This window comes from Peromyscus eremicus, chromosome 1, assembly GCF_949786415.1.
Source record: "Peromyscus eremicus chromosome 1, PerEre_H2_v1, whole genome shotgun sequence".
NCBI classification, from domain to species: Eukaryota; Metazoa; Chordata; class Mammalia; order Rodentia; family Cricetidae; genus Peromyscus; species Peromyscus eremicus.
Window position 1 is genome coordinate 183,074,955 of NC_081416.1, and position 16,972 is coordinate 183,091,926.

The 16,972-nt window shown below is 44.5% G+C and overlaps 1 protein-coding gene across 1 annotated transcript in view; it reads right to left on the reverse strand.

The window, feature by feature from the left end:
* The window catches only part of LOC131902628 (vomeronasal type-2 receptor 116-like), a 39,235-nt gene extending 24,256 nt beyond the window's left edge, over positions 1-14,979 (reverse strand). The window contains exon 1 of the mRNA XM_059253636.1: positions 14,765-14,979. Within this exon, the coding sequence (XP_059109619.1) occupies positions 14,765-14,979 (215 nt within the window). The remainder of the gene's footprint in view (positions 1-14,764) is intronic.
* Positions 14,980-16,972: the final 1,993 nt, after the last annotated feature.

The window sequence follows — 16,972 nt, forward strand, 5'->3', positions numbered from 1 at the left end:
CAAGACCCTTGGCAGACCCTGCAGTCTCCACGCCCTGCCCCCACGCCCATCTGCCTGAGCCCCAAGCCTCTTCCTGAGACTTAGAGGCCGGCCCCCAGCTCCCATCTTGCCCAGGACTTCCCTTCTGAAGCACAGGTGAGTGTCCTAGCTTGCCCCCGACCCCATCCCTGGGCACCAGCCACTCCGGGGAAGACCTGCCCAACTTGGCCCCAGGTTCTGGTCCCCGGGCAGGTGCCCTTCTACCCCAACCGGGAAGGATCCCCTTCTCCAAGACCCTTGGCAGACCCTGCAGTCTCCACGCCCTGCCCCCACGCCCATCTGCCTGAGCCCCAAGCCTCTTCCTGAGACTTAGAGGCCGGACCCCAGCTCCCATCTTGCCCAGGACTTCCCTTCTGAAGCACAGGTGAGTGTCCTAGCTTGCCCCCGACCCCATCCCTGGGCACCAGCCACTCCGGGGAAGACCTGCCCAACTTGGGCCCAGGTTCTGGTCCCCGGGCAGGTGCCCTTCTACCACAACCGGGAAGGATCCCCTTCTCCAAGACCCCTGGCAGACCCTGCAGTCTCCACGCCCTGCCCCCACGCCCATCTGCCTGAGCCCCAAGCCTCTTCCTGAGACTTAGAGGCCGGCCCCCAGCTCCCATCTTGCCCAGCACTTCCCTTCTGAAGCACAGGTGAGTGCCCTAGCTTGCCCCCGACCCTATCCCTGGGCACCAGCCACTCCGGGGAAGACCTGCCCAACTTGGCCCCAGGTTCTGGTCCCCGGGCAGGTGCCCTTCTACCACAACCGGGAAGGATCCCCTTCTCCAAGACCCCTGGCAGACCCTGCAGTCTCCACGCCCTGCCCCCACGCCCATCCGCCTGAGCCCCAAGCCTCTTCCTGAGACTTAGAGGCCAGGCCCCCCAGCTCCCATCTTGCCCAGGACTTCCCTTCTGAAGCACAGGTGAGTGCCCTAGCTTGCCCCAGACCCCATCCCTGGGCACCAGCCACTCCGGGGAAGACCTGCCCAACTTGGTCCCAGGTTCTGGTCCCCGGGCAGGTGCCCTTCTACCCCAACCGGGAAAGATCCCCTTCTCCAAGACCCCTGGCAGACCCTGCAGTCTCCACGCCCTGCCCCCACGCCCATCTGCCTGAGCCCCAAGCCTCTTCCTGAGACTTAGAGGCCGGCCCCCAGCTCCCATCTTGCCCAGGACTTCCCTTCTGAAGCACAGGTGAGTGCCCTAGCTTGCCCCCGACCCCATCCCTGGGCACCAGCCACTCCGGGGAAGACCTGCCCAACTTGGCCCCAGGTTCTGGTCCCCGGGCAGGTGCCCTTCTACCACAACTGGGAAGGATCCCCTTCTCCAAGACCCCTGGCAGACCCTGCAGTCTCCACGCCCTGCCCCCACGCCCATCTGCCTGAGCCCCAAGCCTCTTCCTGAGACTTAGAGGCCGGCCCCCAGCTCCCATCTTGCCCAGGACTTCCCTTCTGAAGCACAGGTGAGTGTCCTAGCTTGCCCCCGACCCCATCCCTGGGCACCAGCCACTCCGGGGAAGACCTGCCCAACTTGGTCCCAGGTTCTGGTCCCCGGGCAGGTGCCCTTCTACCACAACCGGGAAGGATCCCCTTCTCCAAGACCCTTGGCAGACCCTGCAGTCTCCACGCCCTGCCCCCACGCCCATCCGCCTGAGCCCCAAGCCTCTTCCTGAGACTTAGAGGCCGCCCCCAGCTCCCATCTTGCCCAGGACTTCCCTTCTGAAGCACAGGTGAGTGTCCTAGCTTGCCCCCGACCCCATCCCTGGGCACCAGCCACTCCGGGGAAGACCTGCCCAACTTGGGCCCAGGTTCTGGTCCCCGGGCAGGTGCCCTTCTACCCCAACCGGGAAGGATCCCCTTCTCCAAGACCCTTGGCAGACCCTGCAGTCTCCACGCCCTGCCCCCACGCCCATCTGCCTGAGCCCCAAGCCTCTTCCTGAGACTTAGAGGCCGGACCCCAGCTCCCATCTTGCCCAGGACTTCCCTTCTGAAGCACAGGTGAGTGTCCTAGCTTGCCCCCGACCCCATCCCTGGGCACCAGCCACTCCGGGGAAGACCTGCCCAACTTGGGCCCAGGTTCTGGTCCCCGGGCAGGTGCCGTTCTACCACAACCGGGAAGGATCCCCTTCTCCAAGACCCCTGGCAGACCCTGCAGTCTCCACGCCCTGCCCCCACGCCCATCTGCCTGAGCCCCAAGCCTCTTCCTGAGACTTAGAGGCCGGCCCCCAGCTCCCATCTTGCCCAGGACTTCCCTTCTGAAGCACAGGTGAGTGCCCTAGCTTGCCCCCGACCCTATCCCTGGGCACCAGCCACTCCGGGGAAGACCTGCCCAACTTGGGCCCAGGTTCTGGTCCCCGGGCAGGTGCCCTTCTACCACAACCGGGAAGGATCCCGTTCTCCAAGACCCCTGGCAGACCCTGCAGTCTCCACGCCCTGCCCCCACGCCCATCCGCCTGAGCCCCAAGCCTCTTCCTGAGACTTAGAGGCCAGGCCCCCCAGCTCCCATCTTGCCCAGGACTTCCCTTCTGAAGCACAGGTGAGTGCCCTAGCTTGCCCCAGACCCCATCCCTGGGCACCAGCCACTCCGGGGAAGACCTGCCCAACTTGGGCCCAGGTTCTGGTCCCCGGGCAGGTGCCCTTCTACCCCAACCGGGAAAGATCCCCTTCTCCAAGACCCCTGGCAGACCCTGCAGTCTCCACGCCCTGCCCCCACGCCCATCTGCCTGAGCCCCAAGCCTCTTCCTGAGACTTAGAGGCCGCCCCCAGCTCCCATCTTGCCCAGGACTTCCCTTCTGAAGCACAGGTGAGTGCCCTAGCTTGCCCCCGACCCCATCCCTGGGCACCAGCCACTCCGGGGAAGACCTGCCCAACTTGGGCCCAGGTTCTGGTCCCCGGGCAGGTGCCCTTCTACCACAACTGGGAAGGATCCCCTTCTCCAAGACCCCTGGCAGACCCTGCAGTCTCCACGCCCTGCCCCCACGCCCATCTGCCTGAGCCCCAAGCCTCTTCCTGAGACTTAGAGGCCGGCCCCCAGCTCCCATCTTGCCCAGCACTTCCCTTCTGAAGCACAGGTGAGTGCCCTAGCTTGCCCCCGACCCTATCCCTGGGCACCAGCCACTCCGGGGAAGACCTGCCCAACTTGGGCCCAGGTTCTGGTCCCCGGGCAGGTGCCCTTCTACCACAACCGGGAAGGATCCCCTTCTCCAAGACCCCTGGCAGACCCTGCAGTCTCCACGCCCTGCCCCCACGCCCATCCGCCTGAGCCCCAAGCCTCTTCCTGAGACTTAGAGGCCAGGCCCCCCAGCTCCCATCTTGCCCAGGACTTCCCTTCTGAAGCACAGGTGAGTGCCCTAGCTTGCCCCAGACCCCATCCCTGGGCACCAGCCACTCCGGGGAAGACCTGCCCAACTTGGTCCCAGGTTCTGGTCCCCGGGCAGGTGCCCTTCTACCCCAACCGGGAAAGATCCCCTTCTCCAAGACCCCTGGCAGACCCTGCAGTCTCCACGCCCTGCCCCCACGCCCATCTGCCTGAGCCCCAAGCCTCTTCCTGAGACTTAGAGGCCGGCCCCCAGCTCCCATCTTGCCCAGGACTTCCCTTCTGAAGCACAGGTGAGTGCCCTAGCTTGCCCCCGACCCCATCCCTGGGCACCAGCCACTCCGGGGAAGACCTGCCCAACTTGGCCCCAGGTTCTGGTCCCGGGCAGGTGCCCTTCTACCACAACCGGGAAGGATCCCCTTCTCCAAGACCCTTGGCAGACCCTGCAGTCTCCACGCCCTGCCCCCACGCCCATCTGCCTGAGCCCCAAGCCTCTACCTGAGACTTAGAGGCCGGCCCCCAGCTCCCATCTTGCCCAGGACTTCCCTTCTGAAGCACAGGTGAGTGCCCTAGCTTGCCCCCGACCCCATCCCTGGGCACCAGCCACTCTGGGGAAGACCTGCCCAACTTGGGCCCAGGTTCTGCTCCCCGGGCAGGTGCCCTTCTAGCCCCACTGGGACGGATCCCCTTCTCCAAGACCCCTGGCAGACCCTGCAGTCTCCACGCCCTGCCCCCACGCCCATCCGCCTGAGCCCCAAGCCTCTTCCTGAGACTTAGAGGCCAGGCCCCCCAGCTCCCATCTTGCCCAGGACTTCCCTTCTGAAGCACAGGTGAGTGCCCTAGCTTGCCCCGGACCCCATCCCTGGGCACCAGCAACTCCAGGGAAGACCTGCCCAACTTGGCCCCAGGTTCTGGTCCCTGGGCAGGTGCCCTTCTAGCCCCACCGGGAAGGATCTCCTTCTCCAAGACCCCTGGCAGACCCTGCAGTCTCCACGCCCTGCCCCCACGCCCATCCGCCTGAGCCCCAAGCCTCTTCTTGAGACTTAGAGGCTGGCCCCCAGCTCCCATCTTGCCGTGGATTTCCCATCTGGAGGAGAGAGAGAGAGAGAGAGAGAGAGAGAGAGAGAGAGAGAGAGGAGAGCACCCATCCTCCCCCGGACTTCCCTTCTGAACAAGAGCTTCCATCCTGTCCCGGACTTCCAATTTGGACAAGAGAGCTCCCATCTGGACAAGAGAGAGAGACTTCCTGAATCTGTCAGCTCTGAACCAAGTGTGCGAATAAGGCCAGGAACGAACCACAAGGAGATGGGCAGACGTCAAGGCAGAAACACATACAACAAAATGAATAGTAATACACCATCACCAGGCCCTAGCCCTTCTCCAACACCTAGACCTGAACATCAGAAATTGGAAGAAGCAGAAGAAAATAGCCTTATGAATGTCATCATGAAGAAGCTAGAGGCTCGTGTAGAGGAAAAGACAAAAAAATGTGAAGAACGCTGTAAACAACTAGAGGAAAGGGCAAACAAATTAGAAGAAATCAATAAAGTCCTGGAAGAGAACAATAAAATACTGAAAGAAAATCAAGAAAAATCAATGAAACAAATGAAGGAAACAGTCCAAGACCTGAAAAGGGAAATAGAAAAAATGAAGAAGACACAAACAGAGGGAATGCTGGAAATAGAAAATCTGAGAAAACGATTGGGAACTTCAGATGCAAGTATAATCAACAGAATGCAAGAGATGGAAGAGAGGATCTCTAGCGTTGAAGATACAATAGAAGAAATGGATTCATCAGTCAAAGAAAACACTAAAGTCAACAAAGTCATGAACCAAAATGTCCAAGAAATTTGGGACACCATGAAAAGACCAAACCTACGAATAATAGGGGTAGAAGAAGGAGAAGAATACCAACTCAAGGGCACAGAAAATATATTCAACAAGATCATAGAAGAAAACTTTCCCAACTTAAAGAAGGAAATGCCTATGAAGATACAGGAAGCCTATAGAACACCAAACAGACTAGACCCCCAAAAAAAGTCCCCTCGCCACATAATAATTAAACAATTAAACGTACAGAATAAAGAAAGAATATTAAGAGCAGCAAAGGAAAAAGGCCAAGTGACATATAAAGGCAAACCTATCAGAATAACACCCGATTTCTCAATGGAGACTTTGAAAGCCAGAAGGTCCTGGACAGATGTAATGCAGACATTAAAAGACCATGGATGTCAGCCTAGACTAATATACCCAGCAAAACTTTCAATCGTCATAGATGGAGTGAACAAGACATTCCATGACAAAGCCAGATTTAAACAATATTTATCCACAAACCCAGCCCTACAGAAAGCACTAGAAGGAAAATTCCAACCTAAGGAAGTCAGATACAACCTCGAAAACACAGGCAATAGATAAAGCCACAGCAGTAGACCCCAACGAAGAAAAGTACACACACATCACCACCAAAAAATAACAGGAATGAACAATCACTGGACATTAATATCCCTCAATATCAATGGACTTAATTCACCTATAAAAAGACATAGGCTTACAGAATGGATACGAAAGCAGGACCCATCTTTCTGCTGCATACAAGAAACACATCTCAAATTCAAAGATAGACACTACCTAAAAATAAAAGGCTGGGAAAAGACTTTCCAATCAAACGGTCTTAAGAAACAAGCGGGTGTAGCCATCCTGATATCCAGCAAAATAGACTTCAAACTAAAATCAATCAAAAGAGATCAAGAAGGGCATTACATACTCATCACAGGAAAGATCCACCAAGATGAAGTCTCAATTCTGAACATTTATGCCCCAAACACAAGGGCACCCACATATGTAAAAGAAACATTATTAAAGCTTAAATCACATATAAAACCCCACACATTAATAGTGGGAGACCTCAACACCCCACTTTCACCACTGGACAGATCCCCCAAATCGAAACTTAACAGAGAAATAAAGGACTTAATTGATGTCATGACTCAAATGGACTTAATCGACATCTACAGAACATTCCATCCTAACAAAAAAGAATATACCTTCTTCTCAGCACCCCATGGAACCTTCTCTAAAATCGACCACATACTTGGTCACAAAGCAAATCTAAACAGATACAAAACAATTAGAATAACCTCCTGTGTTCTATCAGACCACCATGGTCTAAAGTTGGATTTCAACAACAACAAAAACTACAGAAAACCTACAATCTCATGGAAACTGAACAATACCCACCTGAATCACCAATGGGTTAAGGAAGAAATAAAGAAAGAAATTAAAGACTTCCTAGAGATCAACGAAAATGAAGACACCACATATCCAAACCTATGGGACACTATGAAAGCAGTACTAAGAGGGAAATTCATAGCACTAAACGCCCACATAAATAAGCTGGAGAAATCTCACACTAGTGACTTAACAGCACACCTGAAAGTTCTAGAACAGGAAGAAGCAAAGTCTCCCAGGAAAAATAGATGCCAGGAAATTATCAAAGTGAGAGCTGAAATCAATAAAATAGAAACAAAGAGAACAATACAAAAAATTAATGAAACAAAGAGTTGGTTCTTTGAGAAAATCAACAAGATAGACAAGCCCTTATCCAAACTAACCAAAAGACAGAGAGAGAGCATCCAAATCAACAAAATCAGAAATGAAAAGGGGGACATAACAACAGACATTGAGGAAATCCAGAGAATCATCAGGTCATACTTCAAAAACCTCTATTCCACAAAACTGGAAAACCTAAAAGAAATGGATAATTTTCTGGATAGGTACCACATACCTAAATTAAATCAAGACCAGATAAACTATTTAAATAGTCCAATAACCCCTAACAAAATAGAAACAGTCATTAAAAGTCTCCCAACCAAAAAAAGCCCAGGACCAGATGGTTTCAGTGCAGAATTCTACCAGATCTTCAAAGAAGAGTTAATACCAATACTCTCTAAATTGTTCCATACAATAGAAACAGAAGGAACATTACCAAACTCCTTCTATGAGGCTACAATTACCCTGATTCCCAAACCAAACAAGGATACAACAAAGAAAGAGAACTACAGACCGATCTCCCTCATGAACATTGATGCAAAAATACTCAATAAAATACTGGCAAACAGACTCCAAGAACACATCAAAACAATTATCCACCATGATCAAGTAGGATTCATTCCAGGGATGCAAGGATGGTTCAACATACGAAAGTCTGTCAATGTGATACACCATATAAACAAACTCAAAGAAAAAAACCACATGATCATCTCACTAGATGCTGAAAAGGCATTTGACAAAATCCAACACCCCTTCATGATAAAGGTCTTGGAGCGATCAGGAATACAGGGAACATACCTAAACATAATAAAGGCAATTTACAGCAAGCCAACAGCCAACATCAAATTAAATGGAGAGAAACTCAAAGCAATTCCACTAAAATCAGGAACGAGGCAAGGCTGTCCGCTCTCCCCATACTTATTCAATATAGTACTTGAAGTTCTAGCCAGAGCAATAAGACAACATAAGGAGATTAAGGGGATACAAATTGGAAAGGAAGAAGTCAAGCTTTCCCTATTTGCAGATGACATGATAGTATACTTGAGCAACCCCAAAGATTCCACCAAGGAACTGATACAGCTTATAAACACCTTCAGCAACATAGCAGGATACAAGATCAACTCAAAAAAATCAGTAGCCCTCCTATATACAATGGACAAAAAAGCGGAGAAGGAAATCAGAGATACATCACCCTTTACTATAGCCACAAATGACATAAAATACCTTGGGGTAATACTAACCAAGCAAGTGAAGGACCTATATGACAAGAACTTTAAGTCCCTGAAAAAAGAAATTGAAGAAGATGTCAGAAAATGGAAAGATCTCCCATGCTCATGGATAGGCAGAACTAACATAGTAAAAATGGCAATCTTACCAAAAGCAATCTACAGATTCAATGCAATCCCCATCAAAATACCAACACAATTCTTCACAGACCTGGAAAGAATAATACTCAACTTCATATGGAAAAACAAAAAACCCAGGATAGCCAAAAGAATCCTGTACAATAAAACAACCTCTGGAGGCATCACGATCCCTGACTTCAAGCTGTACTATAGAGCTACAGTAATAAAAACAGCTTGGTACTGGCATAAAAACCGACATGTGGACCAATGGAATCGAATTGAAGACCCTGACATTAATCCGCACACCTATGAACAAATAATTTTTGACAAAGAAGCCAAAAGTGCACAATGGAAAAAAGAAAGCATCTTCAACAAATGGTGCTGGCAAAACTGGATATCAACATGTAGAAGGCTACAAATAGATCCATATCTATCACCGTGCACAAAACTTAAGTCCAAGTGGATCAAGGACCTCAACATAAATCCAGCTACTCTGAACCTGCTAGAAGAGAAAGTAGGAAGTAGTCTTGAACACATTGGCATAGGAGACCACTTTCTAAATAGAACACCAGTAGCACAGACACTGAGAGAAACAATCAATCAATGGGACCTCTTGAAACTGAGAAGCTTTTGTAGGGCAAAGGATACGGTCAACAAAGCAAAGCGATAGCCTACAGAATGGGAAAAGATCTTCACCAATCCCACATCTGACAGAGGACTGATATCCAGAATATATAAGGAACTCAAGAAATTAGACATCAAAATGCCCAACAGTCCAATTAAGAAATGGGCTATAGAACTAAACAGAGAATTCTCAACAGAGGAAACTCAAATGGCTGAAAGACATTTAAGGAATTGCTCAACATCCCTAATCATCAGGGAAATGCAAATCAAAACAACTCTGAGATACCACCTTAGGCCTGTCAGAATGGCTAAGATCAAAAACACTGAAGACACCTTATGCTGGAGAGGATGTGGAGCTAGGGGAACTCTCCTCCACTGCTGGTGGGAATGCAAGCTTGTACAACCACTTTGGAAATCAATATGGCGATTTCTTAGAAAATTGGGAATCCATCTCCCCCAAGATCCAGCTATACCACTCTTGGGCATATACCCAAGGAATGCTCAACCACACCACAAGAGCACTTGTTCAGCTATGTTCATATCAGCGTTGTTTGTAATAGCCAGAACATGGAAACAACCTAGATGCCCTTCAACTGAAGAATGGATAAACAAAATGTGGTACATATACACAATGGAATACTACTCAGCAGAGAAAAACAATGACATCATGAGGTTTGCAGACAAATGGATGGATCTAGAAAAAATCATCCTGAGGGAGGTATCCCAGACTCAGAAAGACAAACATGGTATGTACTCACTCATAACAGGATACTAGATGTGGAACAAGGATGACTGGACTGCTACTCACATCACCAGGCAGGCTACCTGGAAAACAGGACCCCAAGAAAGACACAGGAAAAAAAAAAACAACAACAACAACAACAAATGACAGGAAGTAATACATATCATACAATATTAACTCTTAATAATTATGATCTCATGGACAACACAAATAGATTGAATCTGAAAAGAATACCCAGGATTTTTCTGTCTCCAAGAAACACAATTCACAACCATGATAGGCCTCAATTAGAGTTAAATGATGGAAAAAGAATCCCAAGCAAATGCAAGTAAAAACTTAGCATGCATATCTCTTAAGGTGTGACAACTAAGGCATCAAACAAATCCTACTCAGAAGAAATAGTGAAGCATACTTTCTACTCATTAAGAAAAAAAAATCTAACAACAGGGCAGTACAGTTCTAATCATGTACACATTAAACATAGGAGTCCCCAAATACCTTAATAAAACAGTATTAGATTCAAAAGCACAGATCAACTCCAAAACAGAGATGGTGAGTGACTTCAATTCCCCAATTTCAGAAACAGACAAGTAATATGGAACAAAAAACATAAATAGAGAAATTCTGAAGTCAAAGAACATCATAAGTCAACTCCATCTTTATATTGAACACACCTAGTGCATTTCTAAACCTCTAGATAGCTGATGTGTTTACAGAAATTACTGCTTGTCCACTATGCATATAGCAGCCTTCAATAACACACCCACATGAAACAATACTTTCAAAATACCCTCAAATACTTTCAAAATATGGACATTCTGGCTCAGAAACTTTATTTTATACAAACCAATGGGCTATGATGCCCAAAATCTTGAGAAGACAGTTTCAACACAAAACATATTTGTTTAAAAGCTTTAAAAATTCTATAGAGCTCAGATGATGTAAATAAGGACTCCTTTACATTTCTGTGCATTATGTACACATCAATGCAAAAAATGGGAGAATGTTTCTCTGTTGCACTGTGAGCACACAGATGTGGAGCTTGGCATTTTGTTCTCATGGAAACCAAGATACAAATACACTGTGGGCAACTACATAGGATTTTATATCCTCCCTCAAAATTATTAAATATATTTTTTTATTAAAAGGTATTCACAAACTGTGTTGTTTTATTTGGTCTACTTACAAAGTATTTCTTGCAGTTAAGAGTATCAAGAAAGATTTTTCTAAAAGAATGCTATTGTTAAATATATAAATATTTCTTTGGGTTTTCTTTAACTTTCTATATAGTCCAAGCCTGCCTTGAAAACCTGTCTGTTGCAAACAAATGTTCAGATTATAGGTGTGCACCACCATAATATCCAGCAACATACTTGGTTTGGATAGCACATGGTTCATGGTTTGCCAGAAAAGGTATAATTATTATGATTAAAGTTGAAAGGAGGACATATTAAACTTCATAATTTAATCATTGTACATCTTTACAAATGATGAATTATCATCCTTTACCCCATAAATAGGTATTGATGTCATGATGATAAATATATTCAAAACTTGCTTAAATTTTTATGAGCTTGCATAATATTACTGAGAACTATGGCAATTCAAAGCCTAAAGAAATCAGTACAAATAATTGAGCATTAAATAGAAAGGATATGCCATTACTGAAAAATACACTTTTATTATTAATAAGATATTTATTAATATCTTATGAAGTATGACAATGGTGTCAGAATTCACAGATTGGTCAGTAGGAAAAGCAGGAAAGGATCAACATCCTGTGTAGGTTGTTAAGTGTTTCTAGCCTCACATCATTTGCACCCTATAGCAAAAGAGATTCATTAAATATTCATTCTTCTGAATAAAATGGATGAAGGTAACTCAGTGTACAACTTGATATTCAACTAATCTTTTTATTTTCAGCAAAAACACAATCATTGAAAGTCTGAATTATTATGGAAGGAAAATGTTATAATATAGTTAACCTGCTTTTCGCCCTGTTATTTTAGATTAGGGATTCATGATCCAAGATGAACAAAATTAAAAGATAAACAGACAGTGAATACCCTAACTGTAATCACAGAGCCTTCATCCAGTAGCTGATGTAAGTAGATGCCAAGATCCAGAGCCAAGCTCCAGGAGACCATTCAAAGAGAGAGAAAAGTGCAATTCTAGGAGCAAGGTGCATCAACATCATGATAGGGAAACCTACAGAGACAAACAAACAAAACTAGTGGGAACTCATGATCTTCAGACCAACAGCTGTGAAGCCTCCATGGTACTGGAGTAAGCTCTCTGCATAAGTTAGACAGTTGTGTAGCTTGATCTGCTTAACAGGCCCCTTGGCAATAGGATCAGGATCCATCCCTGGCACATGAGCTGCCTTTTTGGAGCATACTACCTATGGTGGGACAACATGCACAGCCTTATTTCAAAAGTAGGGGCAAGGACATGCCTCTACTGCCTACACCAGGCTCTGCTGACTCCCTATGGGAGGCCTTACCTTGTTGGAGGAGGATTTGGGGGCTAGGGAGAGAGGTGGAAGGCTGAAAGTGCGGGTGGAGGGAAGAGAGGGGGAATCTGTGGTTGATATGCAAAATATATTAAAATTTCCTTAATAAAAAAGATAAATAGACTTTGTACAATGAAAAGTTCTTGTTTTATACACCTTCAGGATGATATATTGAAAATATTTAAAATAAACCTTACATTCTAAAATATTTTCAAATAATCTGTAATTAGATATTTATGTCCTTCAATTTGAAAAAGACTGAAAAATGGTGAATATCCATAGTATACTAGAAAAAAATTTTAAAATCTGACTTTTCATACTCATCTACTACATGAATTGTTTCAAGTTATTAATACAAAAATGCACACACAACTGATACAATGCAGCTTGGACATACTAAGTCAGCCATATTTCTCTGTTAGCGTTAAGGGAAAGCATTCCATACACAGTGAAATAAACTGTCTGTCATTATTGCTTTGCAGAGAAATTAACCACCATGCATAAAAGATTCTATAGTATGCATCAACATGTGCTTATGTAGATTAATCTGCTTTAATCAGATGGTAGACATGTTTTGTTTCTATTAGACATAATTCTGTACCTATCAAATTTTTACTTACCATCTTTCAACAAGAAAGTAAAATCCAGTTAGAAAATTAGTTCACACAAAAATTAGAGAAATAGAAAATAATGCTGGCTGCACACCTCATGATCTTTTATAGTTATGGCAATGAAGATAAATATACTTATAGTGCTACCATTGGAACATGAGGAAATTTAACTGGAGAAGGACAGAACAATACGCTTTTCTAATTACATACATACTTTCCCACACCTGTGTAAAAAGATTATCAACAGCATGAAAACAGTTGTGATTCTTGCAGTATATATATTTGCATGTGCCTCACTCTCTATGCAAGTATAATTTGAAAATGTGTTGTTTAAATCAAACATGTTGGTTTTTATAGCTTTTATAATTGCAAATATACTTTAGTTTCATTTTTATACATCATAAGATATAAAATCAAACTTACACAACATTCTCATTTACATATTAGACAACCCAGCCACAGAGAACTCTCATTATTACAGTCCCTTTGCAGGCATAAGGTTGCTGCTGTATAAGTTGAAGAGGGACTTAAGCTGATGCACAGTATTGTCTGAGCTGCTGAGATTGGAGAATAGAGAAGAAGATGAGGAACAGGGAGGAATAGGGACACCATCTGCTGTAAAGCAGACAAATCTCCTTACTGCATACAAGGTCAAATGTCTGGTAGACCATACAGCTTCTTTTTTTTTCTTTTTTCTTTCTTTTTTTTTTTTTGGTTTTTCGAGTAGGGTTTCTCTGTGTAGCTTTGCACCTTTTCTGGAACTCACTTGGTAGCCCAGGCTGGCCTCAAATTCACAGAGATCCGCCTGGCTCTGCCTCCCGAGTGCTGGGATTAAAGACATGCGCCACCACCGCCCGGCCGACCATACAGCTTCTTAACCTAACTTGAAGTAAGCAATGATCCCTGGAGCCAGTAGACTCTTCGACAGAATATTTTATCTTTTAAAATTTTCCCTGTGCCTTCATTGTATCAAATTAAGAATTAACCTATTACAATATTACAATAACCTTCATGTAAAATGACATTCCACGCTTGAACGTTTTCTCTTCCACTGCTCTCCACAGCCACAACTCAGCAGACACAGTATTGTCATATTGACAATTATTCATCTTCAGTCCTATGTTTATTTTAGGTGATTTTCCACCCATTGCCTCCAACCTAACTCTTGAATATGTATTTCCATGTTGCCTTTGTTTAGTTCAGACTTGAGAGCAAGCTGCACTTCTCATTTTCAGACACTTACTGTGTAATTACCCACAGATAGCATGACAGCTTGGGTAAAACATCCTTGACTTCTTCTAAACCCTAACACACACGAATGCTTATCTTTAGCAGGACCTAAGATACTCATTTAGACTTGTCTGACTCTACGTTTTAATCTTGTACGTTTGAGAATAACTAAAAGCAGTATTCCAAGGTCTCATCACATTAAGGGGCACAGGGAAAGAGATTCATAATAATGAAGTATACATTGCATTTTCATGGAACTAACAGGTAAGCATCTAATTTATCAGATAATACAATTATTAGAAGTCAAATCAAAGAATCTGAGACAGATGTAGGCATTTCTAAAGCAGAAAGTTGGTCCCAGTGTCTAATTCTGACATCCCTGCTCCCAAATTTTGAGCAGCAAACATAGATAACACTTTTCACTCACGTACAACAAAATGGCTGATCACTGACTTCAATGGCATTCATTTCTTCTCACAGGAGCACAGCTAGACTTCTAGAGTCCCATCAAATACTCTATCATCCTTCTATTATCTAATCCATCTATAGTAGAGCTAATATTGAAAACATCCAAATCCTGAGGAGTTAGGGGCTTAGCTGAGAATATGGGGGATATTCCCAGTGTCTACTGTAGAAAAGAAAATGAATAAAACCCAAATTTGCATTTCCCCCTTGAAAGCAAAAGATGAGTCACTAAGAAGACAGCACCACAGAAGAGATCTAGGAATGGAAGAGAGGAATAATGATGTTGGAATCCATACTTCCCCCAAGATATATGAATGCCAAATTTAGATAATGAATAAATGGAAAAAAGACATACTCAACCACAAAATCTCTGTTAAATTTTATCATCCGCCAATCAATTGTTTTGTTGAGTGGATAAACAGCATATGCAGGAAAAAAACCAGTAATCATCACATTTCCTTTCTCAATTAATCGGTATTTCTTTCTGAGTAAGCACTCACTGCTGTAGTAGGAGCACACAAGAATAGGAATCTGTAGAAAGCAAGAGATAAAAATCCAAGAGAACAACATATCAACAAAGTAACTGGATATTCATGAGCATGTTAATGTGAATGCCAAGCATCCAGCGTGAATATCCATAGCTCATACATGAGTGCATGTTTGCTTAGAATTTTATTGGTGACTGGAGCTATCCCTTGAAACATCCCAAGTTCTTCCTAACAAGACTCTTCACTCCCCTGTGGAATTATCCAATAATTTCTTCCCTCAGGCTTTGCATCTCAGGCCCCACATTAACAATCACAAGACAGATAAAAAATATTTTTTAAATCTTCTTCAGCCAAAGGCAGTGTGACTTCATCCAAGATCAAAGAGAACCTGTCCCAAGGCATGAAATTCTCTTGTTGGATTTAGTCACTAATGTGAAACAATAAACTTCTGTTGAGAAAGCCATTTATGATGATACAGACATGTGAAACCAGATGAACCAATAGTAGATGAAAGGGAAAAGGATCAGAATAGGCCCATGGCAGGCCTGTCCAAGTCACAACACCAGGCACAATGCTCTGTAGACTAGAGTCTATCAATTGTTTTGCCTCCCAGGGTTCCAGGAGTCACAGAATATTCTTTCTTCTACACAATGTATGTCTGAATGAATATATTATGTCCATTACTGACTCTAAATACTTCTGTCTTTTTCTGATGAAAATAGTGATTCTGTTGAATTGATTTTTTATGATTAACTTTATGTCAATGAAGAAATCAAGTTTCCTGTTTGAATCTGAACTTTGACCTTATGCAATATTCTTTTATCCACTATGAATCACTGAATCAACATATTGTCATGATACACTTTATTCCTTGAAAATTGAGTCCACTGTGGTGATGTATTGTGTCCCCCCAATATACTGTGTCCCCCAATAAAACTTGTCAGGAGATCACAGGAAAAAGCCAGCCATTATATAGAAGTCAGGCAATGGTAGTACATGCCTTTAATTTTATCACTTGGGAGGAAGGGATCTATCTGGGTCTCTGTGAGTTCAAGGACACACTGGGAAACAGAGCCTGGCATGATGATACATGCCTTTAATCCCAGGACTGACCATAGAGGTCTGGAGGTCTGTTTAGACAGACAGGAAGTAATGTATCTGGGCTGAGAGAGCAAATGAGAGAACAGAACATGAAGGCGTATAGGTGTGGGTAGTCAGGAAGTAGCTCGCTTTGGAAGTTACGGAGTTGGTAAGGTGAGGTTACCTGTGGCTTTTCCTATTCCTCTGATCTCTCTCAGGCTTTAACCCTAATTTCTGGCATTAAGTTTTTATTAATAAGACCATTTAGCAATTGGTCTGCAATTGGTGCTCCAACAATTGTGGCAAGAATTCAATAAAAGTTGTTTGTGGCCTCACAGGCCCTCTGGCTCATTCCTGTGCTACACAGCTCAAGCTCGAGCTGCACACAGCTGGATCTTCATCGCACGTGGACCAGAGGAGTCTTCTTGGCTTTCTTTTCTCCTGTTGGGTGGTCAAAGTCAATACCTTTCTAAAAGAAAAAGGGAGATAGGATGTAGATATGATAGGAAAAAGGGTAGATTGTTGAACCTACTTTTAAAGAGCAACAACTTGCTTGAAATATTTTACATCGCTAGGGACTTTAGTTTATTGACAAATTTAAAGTTAATTTTGTTATACTGTGTATATTTCTACTCTCATAGAAGTTATTTAAGGTATTATACTTACACAACTCATTTAAATTGTAATGGATAATTAAATACAGCTTAACAATAAGTCTTCTATAATTGTCAAACTTATAGTCATTTGTTCTAGGTATACAGAGATATATTTCAGATAGATATGTAATCTTCAAACACTTCAAAGACCTACAGAATATGGCATTTAAAATATTTTTTAAAATTTAGACTTTCTGGACAAGGAGACATGTCTACACCTGGTAGTACCAATTTACTTCAGAGAGGAGGATGGGCATTGAATACACTCTATATGGATTTTATCTTCTTCTTGGCAAAAATAGCCATTTGGGCAAGAAACTGTTCTTGTCTGGACTACTT